Source organism: Macrobrachium nipponense, chromosome 17 (genome assembly GCF_015104395.2).
Source record: "Macrobrachium nipponense isolate FS-2020 chromosome 17, ASM1510439v2, whole genome shotgun sequence".
Lineage (NCBI taxonomy): Eukaryota > Metazoa > Arthropoda > Malacostraca > Decapoda > Palaemonidae > Macrobrachium > Macrobrachium nipponense.
In genome coordinates, this window is record NC_087210.1 from 38590698 (window position 1) to 38605369 (window position 14672).

The 14672-nt window shown below is 35.2% G+C and overlaps 1 protein-coding gene across 1 annotated transcript in view; it reads right to left on the bottom strand.

Moving 5' to 3' along the window:
• The window catches only part of LOC135196183 (ubiquitin carboxyl-terminal hydrolase 19-like), a 147743-nt gene that overhangs the window by 95671 nt on the left and 37400 nt on the right, over positions 1-14672 (bottom strand). Inside the window, exon 4 of the mRNA XM_064222768.1 lies at positions 7432-7622. Coding sequence (XP_064078838.1) covers positions 7432-7622 — 191 coding nt within the window. The remainder of the gene's footprint in view (positions 1-7431; positions 7623-14672) is intronic.

Here is a 14672-nt window from a genome sequence, read left to right on the forward strand (position 1 = left end):
CTGGCAATCTCCGACAGTGTTCAAACGCCATTACCTCAAGTCCTTAGAAGCACTTAAATTTCTAGCAGTGGCAGCGGGAAACACAGTTTCTCCTGACACTGCTTAAGTAGTAGTAAGTAGCTTACATCTAGATCTCTCCTTTCTACCTGCCTCACTGACATTCTTGCCGTGGCTCTGCCACCATGTAGCCTTTGTCGTACCTTGGATGCCACATGTTGTACATAGTTGTGATAATTCCTTATTTTTTACTTGAGGATTAATCACACTTTCAGTTACGTTGTATCTAATTTTAAGGTTAATCACAAGTTACTGTATTTACTCTAAGTTTTCAGTACAATTTTTTCTAGTTCGTAATTTATTTTTAGATTACAGTGGGGCCTCGTTATCCACGGGGGATAGGGCCCAGAACCCCCCGTGATAAGTAAATACCCATGTTATCCTGATACCCCCCTCAAAAATTGCTTAAAACTGCTTAAATCATATGGGTACTCACCAACAATCTATGTTGATAAAAGATGGCGACGATTTTGCAGTGCAATTAAGTAATATAATAACGATAATGCTACCAGCAGTATGCAGCGAAACATCTCTTCCCTTCGTCACAACACGTTAATAGTATATTCCACGTAAAAACCTTCATCTGACCTTTAGGCGTCTTTCCCATAAGAGTAATAGAATCAGGGCTTTTGGATGCCACATAATTAACTCGTTTATATGGGTACAATTTAAAGAACGCGCCGCACACCACATTTCATAACAACAACAAACAAACCTTGGACAAACGTGAGTAGGCCAGTGTTGCCAACTGGGAATGGCAATTTCTTGCTAGATTTTGTTCCATAAAAGGCTAAAAAAAAATCACATACCGTATATACTCGAATAACGTGCAATCTCCCATATCGTGCGACCCCCAAATTTTCACCAATAAACAGTGTTTTGTCATGTATCTCATGTATCATGCAAGTTCATAAGGTTGGTGGTTTAGCCTGCTAATGGCCGAGTCATTCAGATGTGTGCTGATGCTAGTCAAGTTAAGGTAATTTTCTTATTAATCTCGAGAATTGAATAGAAAATCTCAAGATTAAAAAAAAATCCCAAGATAATAAAATAATTGTAAAAATAACACGCCTTGGAGTCCTTAATCTCTCTCACTCTCTCTCTCTCTCTCTCTCTCTCTCGTCTCTCTCTCTCTCTCTCTCTCTCTCTCTCTCTCTCTCTCTCTCAGGAAAAAATACGTACGTACTGTAGACATTGTGTGCGTTTAAAAAAATGTGCAGTACACACACATTCCGATGTTTCGGTTTTTGGAATTTTTCAGATTTCGGAAATGTGAGGTCAGATGCATAATCAAACAAACACCACTACTGCAGCAAAAACATTTTTTCCCTTTATGTTTTACATTATTGTTATTTATTAATTACAGTTTATTTAAATAAATATTAATATAATACTGTTAAATGAATGTGAGATAATTAAGATCACCTATAATAAAATAGTGGGACAATTAATACCATATGTTCACTAATAGGCATTATTTTCAAAACAAACATTCCGTAAAACACAAAAAATATATGTACATAACAATCAAAATATAATGATGTTTTGCAGTTCAACTTGTGAATTTTAACAATAAGTATGACTATATAATATATTTCACCATATCGATCTTGAAGTTGAAGAGTCGTAAAATTCTGAGGATGGTCCGGGAAAAGGATTTGTACTTTGTGATTACGTATCGCTACAACACCATGTGGTATTTTCATACCACTATATTGATGACGCATCGCTACGTCACACTGGTGTTTTTCATACCACTATACGTTAAAGTTAAAAACATGACATAGAATCGACTTTGCGACTTCGTTCACTTTGATATTTTTAACGATACAATAACTATCATTTGTACTACTAAAACCATCTTCACATAAGTAATTTTTCGTAAGATATGTGTTGTTGCAAAAGCTAGCTTATACATAAAAGGCTTTTATAATTTAAGTCATCTTAGATATACATATGTACCCAAACTCATTGTGGGGAAAATTACTACTGTTTCCTCGGATATTGAAATACTTTAGCATCATTCAAACACTTTAATAATATAATGCATAAATACTAGGCTATACATATTTACATTGTATACAAATACTACATACAGTTATATACACATACTTTTATATACAAAGTTAATCATATGAGTAGTGATCAGACGACAGCTGTGCACTGGACTACGTACGTACTACTTGGAAGATAAAACAAACAAAAATTTTGTTGTTGTTAGTCGCCGGGATAGATTAACATTTTTCCAGAGATTAAAGAGCTGAATTTTGTTTTGAAGGTATGTCAACCGCGTTATTATATTATTGTTTTCACGAAGGAATAATTATATAAAGAAAATTATTGAGTAATTTTTGCCGTCAGCAGTCAGAAAATCAGGAACATGGTAACGTTCAAACCTAGTGCCATCCATGGCATATGTCTATAAATAGAACAGAAGCAGAGGGCAGTCATTGTATAACAGATCTCCATGGCTACCAACCAACCAATCAGGTGTTAGTTATACTACTCTGCAATTTCTTAGAATGAACGTTTACACACACGCAGCTAATGATGATGTATGTGTTTTGCATACAGTACGTAGTTTTAGTTTTTATTATTAGTGTAAGTATTTTACTGATTTCATGAAGAATAGAATGATTCCTTCTCATTACTTTGAATGCAAAATGGCTTGAAGATTCTTCCGCAAAAAGAGAAAAAAAAATTCCTTAGAAGATGATACCTATTTACTAATGCGGTTGACATACCTTCAAAACAAAATTCAGCTTTTTAACCTCTGGAAAAATGTTAATCTATCCCAGCAACTAACAACAACAAAATTTTTGTTTGTTTTATCTTCCAAGTAGTACGTACGTAGTCCAGTGCACAGCTGTCGTCTGTATATAAAAGTATGTGTATATAACTGTTAACTTTGTATATAAAAGTATGTGTATATAACTGTATGTAGTATTTGTATACGATGTAAATATGTATAGCCTAGTATTTATGCATTATATTATTAAAGTGTTTGAATGATGCTAAAGTACTTCAATATCCGAGGAAACAGTAGTAAATTTCCCCACAATGAGTTTGGGTACATATGTATATCTAAGATGACTTAAATTATAAAAGCCTTTTATGTATAAGCTAGCTTTTGCAACAACACATATCTTACGAAAAATTACTTATGTGAAGATGGTTTTAGTAGTACAAATGATAGTCATTGTATCGTTAAAAATATCAAAGTGAACGAAGTCGCAAGTCGATTCTATGTCATGTTTTTCCTAAACGCGTTGACTTAAAGGAGAACGTTATTTTGGTTGTTTTATCACTGCCACAAACCCATAACAATGCAGTGTATGTATGATAATTCTAAACTATTATTCACTACCAAAATAACAATGATATTTTGTATTGAAAATTAATGTTACATATATTCCAAACATTATTACTACGTAGCATGAATAGTACTATAAATATTTCGAAAGGTAATCTTGCTGTGAACGCTACCATAATTTGATTTTCATATACGTACTTACATTTTGTCAGCTGGCTGGCCTCGCATAGATAAAATTGATTTCACTGATATGGAATTACTCCACGAATAGCCTTTTTATTATGAAGATATGACGACTTAAAGGAGAACGTTATTTTGGTTGTTTTATCACTGCCACAAACCCATAACAATGCAGTGTATGTATGATAATTCTAAACTATTATTCACTACCAAAATAACGATGATATTTTGTATTGAAAATTAATGTTACGTATATTCCAAACATTATTGCTACGTAGCATGAATAGTACTATAAAAATTTCGAAAGATAATCTTGCTGTGAACGCTACCATAATTTGATTTTCATATACGTACGTACATTTTGTCAGCTGGCTGGCCTCGCATAGATAAAATTGATTTCACTGATATGGAATTACTCCACGAATAGCCTTTTTATTATGAAGATATGACGATAATATATAAGGTAAAAAATGCTTTTATGTATTTCGTTTACGCTTCGTCGCCAATAACAAACAGCAATACTTACGATAATCTATGACAAATAGCGTTTGTATGACTTCATTGTTCAGAGAAGTTATATACGAATACTGCCAAAATAATAATGAAGTTCGAATTAATTTTAGCCTTAATGTTATTACTACTGTAATTACACTACCACTACTATTAAAATTTCTAAAAGTTTATCAAACAAAAAATGTCGCTTTGAACGCAACCGTATACATAAACCATTTTCGTACGTAAAGGTATATGCTTACATTTTGTGGCTGGCCACTCCGACGATAAGTTGAGTGCAATGATGTGGAATTATTCTTTGAATAGGCTATTTATTATGAAGATATGACTATAATATATATGGTAAGAATGGTTTTATTACCTTTATTGTCAGTTAATATCATAATGTGAATGTTTGTGTACGTTGGTGGTTATCGCACTGCAACTACGCTTAGCCTACCAATGAACATCGTACATAAACCTTGAATAGGCTATTTATTTAGAAGATAGGACAATAATATATTAGGTGAGAATGGTTTTATTACCTTTATTGTCAGTGAATATCATTATATGAGTCTTTAAATGAATGTTGGTAGTTATCGAACCACGGCCGAGGGTTAGCCTACCGAAAAACATCGCATACGGAACACAACAAACCCGTGATGCAGCGATTCATACCAGTGATGTAACATGAGAAACGGTCCAAGAAAAAACCTGTGATTAACTGGATCCATGAATACTGATCCGTGAATAAGCGATGCCCCACTGTATACTAATTAACCTTAATCGTTTTTAATTTTTCCTACAATATTTCTTTGTACTCCATTGTTCCAAGCTTGAGGCCATTTCTCTGGTACTATTTCATGTAGCGACACGGGCCGAACCCAGAAAAGGGATTTTGACGAAGGAAAAATCTATTTCTGGGCAAGGGCCCGTGTCGCCCAGTGAAATCCCACCGTTCTCTTGCACCCCCCCACTTCTGTGGCCCAAGCTTGGGTGCTAACTCCAAGGATGCCGTCAGAGGCGCTAGTAGTAGCGGTAGCGGGGAGTGGGCCTTGGATCGGCTCCTCTCTGGTAGAGGGATTTTGAAGAAGGATGAATCTAAATGGCAAGAGACCCCTGGTAGTGGTTTCACACGCCCCAGAAACCTTTATATAAGGTGAGCGAGCCAGAATATTCTGGCATTTCCATTTTAGCTTTTTCTCTGGTATGTTAGCATTAATTTACCTTAGAAATGTGTGCTAAAAGGACATTTCACTGGGCGACACGGGCCCTTGCCCAGAAATAGATTTTTCCTTCGTCAAAATCCCTTTATTACTCAATAAACACACCGCCAACGTAATCTGTTACCGAAAAAAAATTAGTTCACAATCACAACGAGACATATTCAAGTAACATTCCCTCCTAAAAACATGTCATATAAGGAAAAATAACCTTGTCTCATATAAGTCAAGTATCTAGATATTCGTTTATGCTAACTAGAAGAAAGAAAATTCTCTCAGAATGGAGTTAAATTCGTATGGCGAAACAAACTCCTATTTGCCATCAGCTGATTTCCAAACCAAACCATTGGCCGCTCAGCGGAATACTGGCTTAAATTTACTGTAGTATTTCATAATACAATAATATGAGAATAGTACATACAATATTACTGGATACAGTGAATTAATGTATAATTTTTAAAAAGATTTATGGAAAAGATGCATATTTACTTTTTCTTCTGTGCTTATCTTAATTTTTGTCCCTATGCCATCTACACAGCAGTGGCATCTCGAGCTCGTGCGGTCGTACCTCAATTTTTTGCTCGTGTAACAATGCAAAAAATCGACAAAGTTGCACAGTTATATTTTGTACATCTATCCCATGGAAAAACAAACAAATTGCAGTGTTGCAAAATTGAATGTATACGCAAATTTTGTCTTTTACAATCAATTTATGCTACAACTGTAAATATAATTTTTTATAAAAAAGTGATTCAATGATATAAATTAAAATATTATTTGGACACGACTGACCAACCTATTGTCTTCAAAATGTGAAGGGCTGTTACAAAGACTTTAAATGGACATGCGTACTGCCACTGTATCATATTTATGTACAAAAATAAAAAATAAAATACCCTGTAATAAATTTTTCATACACATTTTGAACATAAAAGCATGAAAACTTATAACAAAAAGTTGAAGTCTCTTGAACCAAATGAGTTATAATTAGCTCCCAAATTAATAAAATATAACCATGTGAAGTCTTTGTAATGCATTTTTCGGAACATAAAAAAATATCCCCCTGAATGTGGAGGGCAGTTACAAAAGCTGCCTTAATTTGTATCATATATATGTACAAAAATAAAAATACCCTATATGTAATATATTTTCATACACATTTTAAACATAAAAGCATGAATATTTATAAAATTGAAACACTGATCGCTGAATTTGCACTATTTTTAATTCTATATTTTCGGAAAAGCGGCAGGCGGCGGCTCACAAGAACATGAAAAAAAATGTCCTCTTTAATAACTGGAGGGCAGTTTCAAAAGCTGCCTTTGCATCATATTTATGTGCAGAAATAAAAATACCTGATACATAATACTTTTCCTACACACTGTAAACATAAAAGCATGAACATATATAAATTGACACATCCATAGCTAAACTTGCACTTATTTAACTCTATATTTTTGGCACAGACCAGCGTCAGGGACATATAGTTTACCCTAATACCTATGTAATAATTCTCAATAAAATTTTTTAATATCATTTGCATAACCTTTACAGTCTGAACGGTATTTCTACAAATGTATGTAGTAGTTAGACATAACGCTAGCGGCGCTGTTAACTGAAAATTGAGTCGTAAAATACCTTATTTTTTTAATGAATATTTTTGACAATAGCCGTAAAACCAATTCGGTGCCAAGCGATTGCGCCGTTAACCGCGGGCCGCCTGTACATGAATACGGGCTACTGTAACATGATTTTTTTATTCACTTCAACCACCTGAACACAGTGTTACCCCACTTTTCTATGGGGATGGATTCCAGAACCTACCGCAGAAATGCAAAATCCATAAAAATGTAAATCTCCTCCAAAATTGCTTATAACTACTAATACCATGAGCCCCTTAAACTAAAATGCTTTTAACTACCTATTTGAACAATTCACTGCCTAATTTAATATGAAGAGATAATTTTACAGATATGGCCCATAAAAAAATCTGCAAATTGGTGAACGTGCCTATGGAAATGTGAAAAATATGTTCCACAAAAATCCGCAATAATGTAAAGAACAAAAAACTGGGGTATTTTAAGCAGTGCTCACTTTTGTTCTTATAAACTACACTGAAATTTCTTGTTATAACAAAAGTTACACAATTATTAAACCAACACTTACCATTTTCCGGTGTTGCAGGTATAACTGATCCCCATTTCTTAACATTCTTTTTCTTGAGCTTAATTTCAATTTTAGAAGGAAGAATTTTATATTTACATTCCTCTAGCTCAACCTTCTCTTTTAAGCCTGTTTTCCATTCAAAAATGGACTCCTCAGTTGAACCTGGGTGTTGTTGTAGCAAACGTGGATCACTGGAAGAAAATTAGTATTCTATTACAGACAAATGATCATGATCTTCATTAAGAATACATTATTTAAAAGTAATTTGTATTTTACCTAGCTCTGCCAACCACAGGCTTTTTTTATGTAAGGAAACCAATTACCCTATTTTCCACTATTTTCACATTTTTGTGAATTGTTTTAATTTTGACCAAATTAGGGATCTAAACTCAGTATTTAGCCTCTCAGCCAGACCAAACTTGACATGGAGACAGGTGGCCTCACCCCAGAAGCACAAGCTCTTCCGAGAACAAAAGACCAAGGACCGTATGCCAAAGCCAAGGTGGTTGTTTCTACAAAACTCTAGATGTCAGCTACTAGTGCCTTTGCCCCCAAACCTTGGTTTGAATCCAACCTTCATAGCTAAACCATTACTTCCACGCTACCCTTTGGAACTAGTGACGACAAGCTCAGCACCAAGCTGTTTCTTAGGGAGAGACTATTCTTGAGAGAAACCCAACAGGGGAATAAAAAAAGGGCAATTATGTCTATCCTTCGCAAAATCATGTTGGCCCACTTGCTAGAACTCTGGTGTGCAGGGAAAGCCAGTGCCTTTCCTCACAATATCAAAAACTTCCTAAAAGTCACCCTCTTGTTGCGAGATCAGAAAATGTCACAGTGAAATCTGTTAACATGTTTAACCAGAAGTTACGCCATGACAGCCTCAAGAGATGCCATGAAAAGACTCCATAGCATCTACCTTCACAGCAAAGAAAGAACCATCTCCCCAACAAAATCTCTCTGGGGAGGTTGTTAGTCAAAATCACTCATGTTACGAGACGAGTAAAAGGTCACAGTGAAATCTGCCAATGTGTTTAACCAAAGGTTAGCCATGACCTTCAGAGCAAAGAAAGAACTACGTTCCTGACAAAATCTTTTTAGGGGAGGTTGTTAGTCAACATCAACATCCTCCTGTAGGTTACTCTTAAGTTGTGAGATGAGACAAATGTCACAGTGATATCTAACTTGTTTAACCATAGGTTAGTCCATGACAGCCTGGAGAGATGCCATGAAATATCTCCATAGCATGCACTTTCACAGCAAAGAAAGAACCACCTTCCTAACAAAATCTCTCTGGGGAGGTTGTTAGTCAATCTAAATAATGACAAGCTGTAAGTGATTTTCGATGCTAAGCGATTTTAAAGCCTACGGCCGCCGCACACCTTCTTTCGAAATACTAAACCAGTTAACAGCGCCCTAGACCAGTCAAACGGCGCCTTAATTTCGCGATGGCGCAATAAGTAAAATTATATTTATGCAGTATAGATCTATAGAATTTACTGTACAGTACATTATATTATTATAAATACTGTAAAGTGAAATCCTTTGGGTGTCTAGAGTATGTAAAGATATAATAAGGTGTTACACAGTGTAAAGGTAGCTGTAGTGTTCAAGTTATGATAATTCGTCTTGCGATAATCCAATATTATGAGAGACCAAATTACAATAGCCTAACTTTATCCCATCTTCTAGTTACATAAGTTCAAAAACCGCAAAAGAGAATGATGAAAGTATGGCTTTGACGTTATACTTGTTGCATAAACGTGTACAGCCATGAACAACGAACTAGAAACTACTATTTTTTTTCTAAGTACAACTGAATTGAATAACAACATCTGTTTGGCTTGTATTTCAATCATCGTACTATAGTACACTATTACCGTAGTTGTTATAAATGACGTGATGTAGAATAGAACTGAGATATCTTAATGTAATAACTTTATTTGCTATAGATCAAAGATCAATATAGATCAAAGATCAATCGGGAAATATACTGTTAAATTTAAACCTAGCTATAACTGAAGCTGAGAAAACTATTCAAGCTGCTAATGACTATTATCGTGCATCGCCAACAAGGATAAACTCCAGTAAACGTATGTCATCAAACACAACCGTAGATAAAATTGAGATAAAATAATTTGAATCAAAACTACTGTGCTTGAAAGAACACATTTTACTGTTGGTTTCACACCAATAAAGGGTAAATAACGTAAAGTTCGTATTACGATGATATAAAGGAAAATTGCGAACGGAATCACATAATTTTTTTTGCGTAATAACCCTGCCGCCAATGTAATCTGTTTACGAAAAAACAAAATTAGATCACAATCACAACGAGACCAATTCAATTCATATTTCCACCTAAAAATACGTTGTAAAAGGAAAAATAACCTTGTCTCATATAAGTCTGTCTCATATAAGTCAAGTATCTAGATATTCGTTTATGGTAACTAGAAGCAAGAAAATTCACTCAGAATTGCATTAAATATGGCAAAACAAAATCATATTCACCATCAGCTGATCTGAAACCAAAACATTGGCCGCTCTGCGGAATACTAGCTTAGATTTGCTGTAGTATTTTATAATACAATAATATGAGAATACATAAAATATTACTGGATACAGTGAAGTAATGTATAAATTTTTAAAGGATTTATGGAAAAGATGGATAATTAATAAAATAACACCATGCATTTCTCGGAACAATGGCAGACAAGAACAAACATGAAAAAACATCCTCTAACAACTTGGAGGGTAGTTACAAAAGCTGCCTTAATTTGTATCATATTTATGTACAAAAATAAAAATACCCTAAACGTAATATATTTTCATTTACATTTTAAACATAAGAGCATGAACATTTATGAAATCGACACATTGATCGCTAAATTTGCACTCTTTTTAACTATATATTTTCGGAAGAGCGGCAGGCAGCTGCTTACAAGAATGAACATGAAAAAACATCCTCTTTGATAACGTGAAGGGCAGTTTCACAAGCTGCCTTAGTATCATATTTCTGCACAGAATTAAAAATACCTATACGTAATACATTTTCATACACATTTTAAACATTAAAGCATGAACATTTATAAATCGACACATCCATAGCTAAATCTGCACTGATTTAACTCAATATTTTTGGCATAGAACAGCGTCAGAGGCATATATTATACCCTAATACCTATGTAATAACTCTCAATACAATTTTTTAATATCATTTGTAAAACCTTTATGGGATGAACGGTATTACTAAAAATGTATGTACTTGTTAGACATAACGGCGCTAGATACTCGTTAGACATAACGGCGCTAGCGGCACTGTTGACCGAAAATTGTGCCGTAAAATTACCTTGAAATACCTTATTTTTTTAATGAATATTTTTGACGACAGCTGTAAAACCGATTCGGTGCTAAGCGATTGCGCCGTTAACCGCGGGCCGCCTGTATTAAAATACAGTTTATCTTTTTATTTGTAAGTATGATCTATTAAATATGTTTCTTTTTTGAGTGTTAATTTTTGTCTGAAATTAGGTTTTCGTGATTACCCATTCCCCATTCAATGATTGTAAACCCTTCTCATATCTGTGAAAAATAATGAGGGTTCATTTGGCCAATGTAAAAGTGTCCAAGAAGGGTACTCGGGGAATGGTCACCCATGTGCTGATGTCAATGAGTGCATTCAGAGGTATGCCTGTGATTTCAATGCTTTGTACTTGTAAAGAATGCATAGACTGAAAAGGGATAACCAAACTCATTGCTATAACAGTGCCTTCACCCTATCTACACATAAATAAGCTGCATTAGAAAAAAAAATATATAGTTCGACAGATCTAAACTGAGATAGTTTTCTTCTTTGGGTAAGAACCCTGCTGCCACATCTACCAGTATCCAGTTTTGAATACCTTACTTTATAATGCATGAATCAATAAATCGGCAGTTTAAAGTTTTTTAGCATGTTTTGCTTAACTTAAGTGTTCACATACTGTGATTATAATTTTATTTGTAAATAAAATGAGAAATCGAATTTATAAACATGACAGTTGTTTTGAAAAATTTTGCCACTTTTCTGTTACCTTTGACAGGTGATATGCAGGTGGGCCAAACCTATCAAACCATGAAGTTTAAAGGAATTATCTCTTAAGCTACCCTTTGGATAAAGATAATAAAAAAGAATAGATAAAAAAGATAATAAAAAAGAATAAAAGTAATCTACTGGCAAGATTATAAGAAAATGTCAAAAGACATACATACTGAATGGTAATTACTAATTCTTATTACTTTTAATGAAAAAGATCATCAATTAAAATATGTAATATAATATGCAAAATTTAAGGGTATAAGTCGAAACAAATACGTATAACAATAAATCGTCTCAAAAGTAATAACCAAATAGTGGGGATCGAGTTTACGAATTAGGATTTATATGGTCAATTTCATTAAGCACTGGCTGAGGACTTAAGAAGGGGACTATTTTAAGGTTAAGAGAAAACTGGCAACAGGGTTCTTCTCAAGGACTTGAACAATCTATCAGTTTAGATCTGTTGAACTATAGTGTTTTAAAAAGTGGTTTTGTACCTTTTAAATTTGGTTGCAGTGAGTCTGACAATTTTTCCATACTTAATGAAAATTGCACTTTGGCTGAAGATGACTTTTACCTGTAATGTAGTGTTTTCAGAAAAAAGAAAAAAAAAAAAAAAAAAAAAAAATATATATATATATATATATATATATATATATATGATATATATATCTATATATATATATAGATATAGGGATTTTGACGAAGGGAAAAATCTATTTCTGGGTGATTGGCTCGTGTCGCCCTATGAAAAGATCCTTAATATCATTCTTTCTAGGTAAAATTAATCTAAAATTACCAGAGAAAAACAAAATTAAGAAAATGTCAGTAAAACTGACTCGCTCACTCTTAAAAGAAGTGTCGGTATGGCAATAGGGGCGAGTGGGAACACTACCACGAGACATTCACCAATTAGACCTTCCAATCAGAATCCCCACAAGAGAGAGCTGATACCAACGGGCGATGCGGCCGCTACTACTACTACTAGAGGACGCCAAGGACAGCAGCGCCCCTAGCGGTCATCCTTAATCTAAGAACATCTTGTCCTGCGGGGGGGGGCAATCAATACAGGGTGGGTTTCATAGGGCGACACGAGCCAATCACCCAGAAATAGATTTTTCCTTATTCGTCAAAATCCCTTTTCTGGGCTCAGCTCGTGTCGGCCTATGAAAGAGTACCAGAGAAACAGACAAGATGGGGAAAAAAGGACAAATGAAAATCAGTTGTAAAATGAGGGATATAATAGTAAAAAATCAGTTATTACAAGCATATAAACTAAGTACTTAAGGCTAACTTATTTTAAACAATGACATAAAAGAAAGTTAGTAATGTAAAGTACTTAAAATTACAGTAAACATAGTAAATTACAATAATGCAGTGTAATTATAACAAAATGGATTTACTTAGATAACTTATTTACAAAATATACAAACACATTGTGTCCTACCCTAGCATAAAAATAAGGGTAGGTACACTGAAGTACATTATCAGTACATAGTGTGGATGTCCCTAGCAAAAAAAAAAGGGACAATCCACTAATATGATCTCAGCGGCTAAGGCTAGAATATCCGAGTAGCATGGCGATAGGGTGAGGCATGTTGGATGAGGTAGGTAGAGAGAGACCTGGATCTATACTACGACTACTATACAGTATCAGGAGAAACAATGTTTCCCGCTGCTACTAGCAGAAATTTTAAAGATTCCAAGGACTTTAGATAATGACGTTTAAAGACTGTCGGAGATTTCCATCCAGTATACTTTTTAAGATCCTCAAAGTTCATATGTTGAAAGTAATTAATTGAGGTGGCTACTCCCCTGATGTCATGTGCTTTTGGAAATGAATCAGGATTGGCTTGTTTAATGAAGTAAAGGATTTGTTGTCTAATACCTTTTACTGATAAAGTACCACCTTTTTCTCTCATGAAGAGAGAACCTGAGGATCTTGAGGATGTACGAGATAGAAAGGCTCTTAAAGTTGATACTGGGCAGAGAGAAGGGTCTTGCGGAAGTGGGATGACTTTCCAAGGGGCCCACCTTGCAAGAGGATCCTCATTTTTAGCCAAAAAACTACGATCCGGAGCAAGCAGAACTTCTCCTGAGGGGAGGAATTCCACATGACCCGCATCTCTGGATAGAGCCGACAGTTCTGAAATTCTAGCTCCTGAAGCTAGGCTTAATAAGAATAATGTCTTTCTAAGAAGCATTATGAATGTACAAGACGAGTTGTCAGTATCTGATGCTAGTTTGAGGACATCATTTAAGAACCATGAAACTGCAGTAGGCCTTTGAGAAGGTCTAAGTCTAGCACAGGCTTTAGGGATAGACGTGAAATAAGATTCAGTCAGATCTATCTGGAAACCTAACTGAAAGATCTTCTTCAAAGCCGATTTATGAGTAGTAATAGTGCTAGCTGCTAAACCTTTTTCAAACAAGGATCTGAAAAAGGATATAGCTAAATTAACTGTCATGGTTGTAGTGTTTGATTCTTTCAGGAAGGATGCTAATTTTTTAACAGCTGAGTCATATTGTCTAATAGTTGACTCTCTCTTATCTGATTCTAGGAAGAGGATGTTTTGTGGATCAATGTTAGCATCTTTTTTAGCCGCAAACTTCATGAAGTCCATAAAGTTAGGGTCTGAAGAATTCCTGAGGAAGCGAACACAGTCCTCATTTGTACTGATTGTGACAGCTTGGGATTGGGAATCCGTTGAGGTTGGAGACCCAATTCCAGAAGCAGAGGATACCAGTTGCTCTTGGGCCAGTCCGGAGCAATCAGAGCTACTATTCCCTTGAAAGTCCTCAGCTTGCTCAAGACTTTCAAGAGGAGATTCACTGGAGGAAAAGCATAAATTTTTCTCCACTGATCCCAATCTAACGACAGGGCGTCCGTGGCATAAGCCAGAGGGTCCAGGTTGGGGGCCACATAGCAAGGGAGCTTGTGGTTCGCTTGTGAGGCGAAGAGATCTACTTGGAGACCTGGGACTCTCCGGCATATCCACCGGAATGACCCGTCGTCTAGGGACCATTCTGATTCCAGAGGGACTGACCGGGACAAGGCGTCTGTTATCACATTTCTTACCCCCGCCAGGTGAGTGGCGGACAGATGCCATTTGTGTTTGTTTGCTAGGGCAAAGATGGCTATCATGACATGGTTCACATGCTT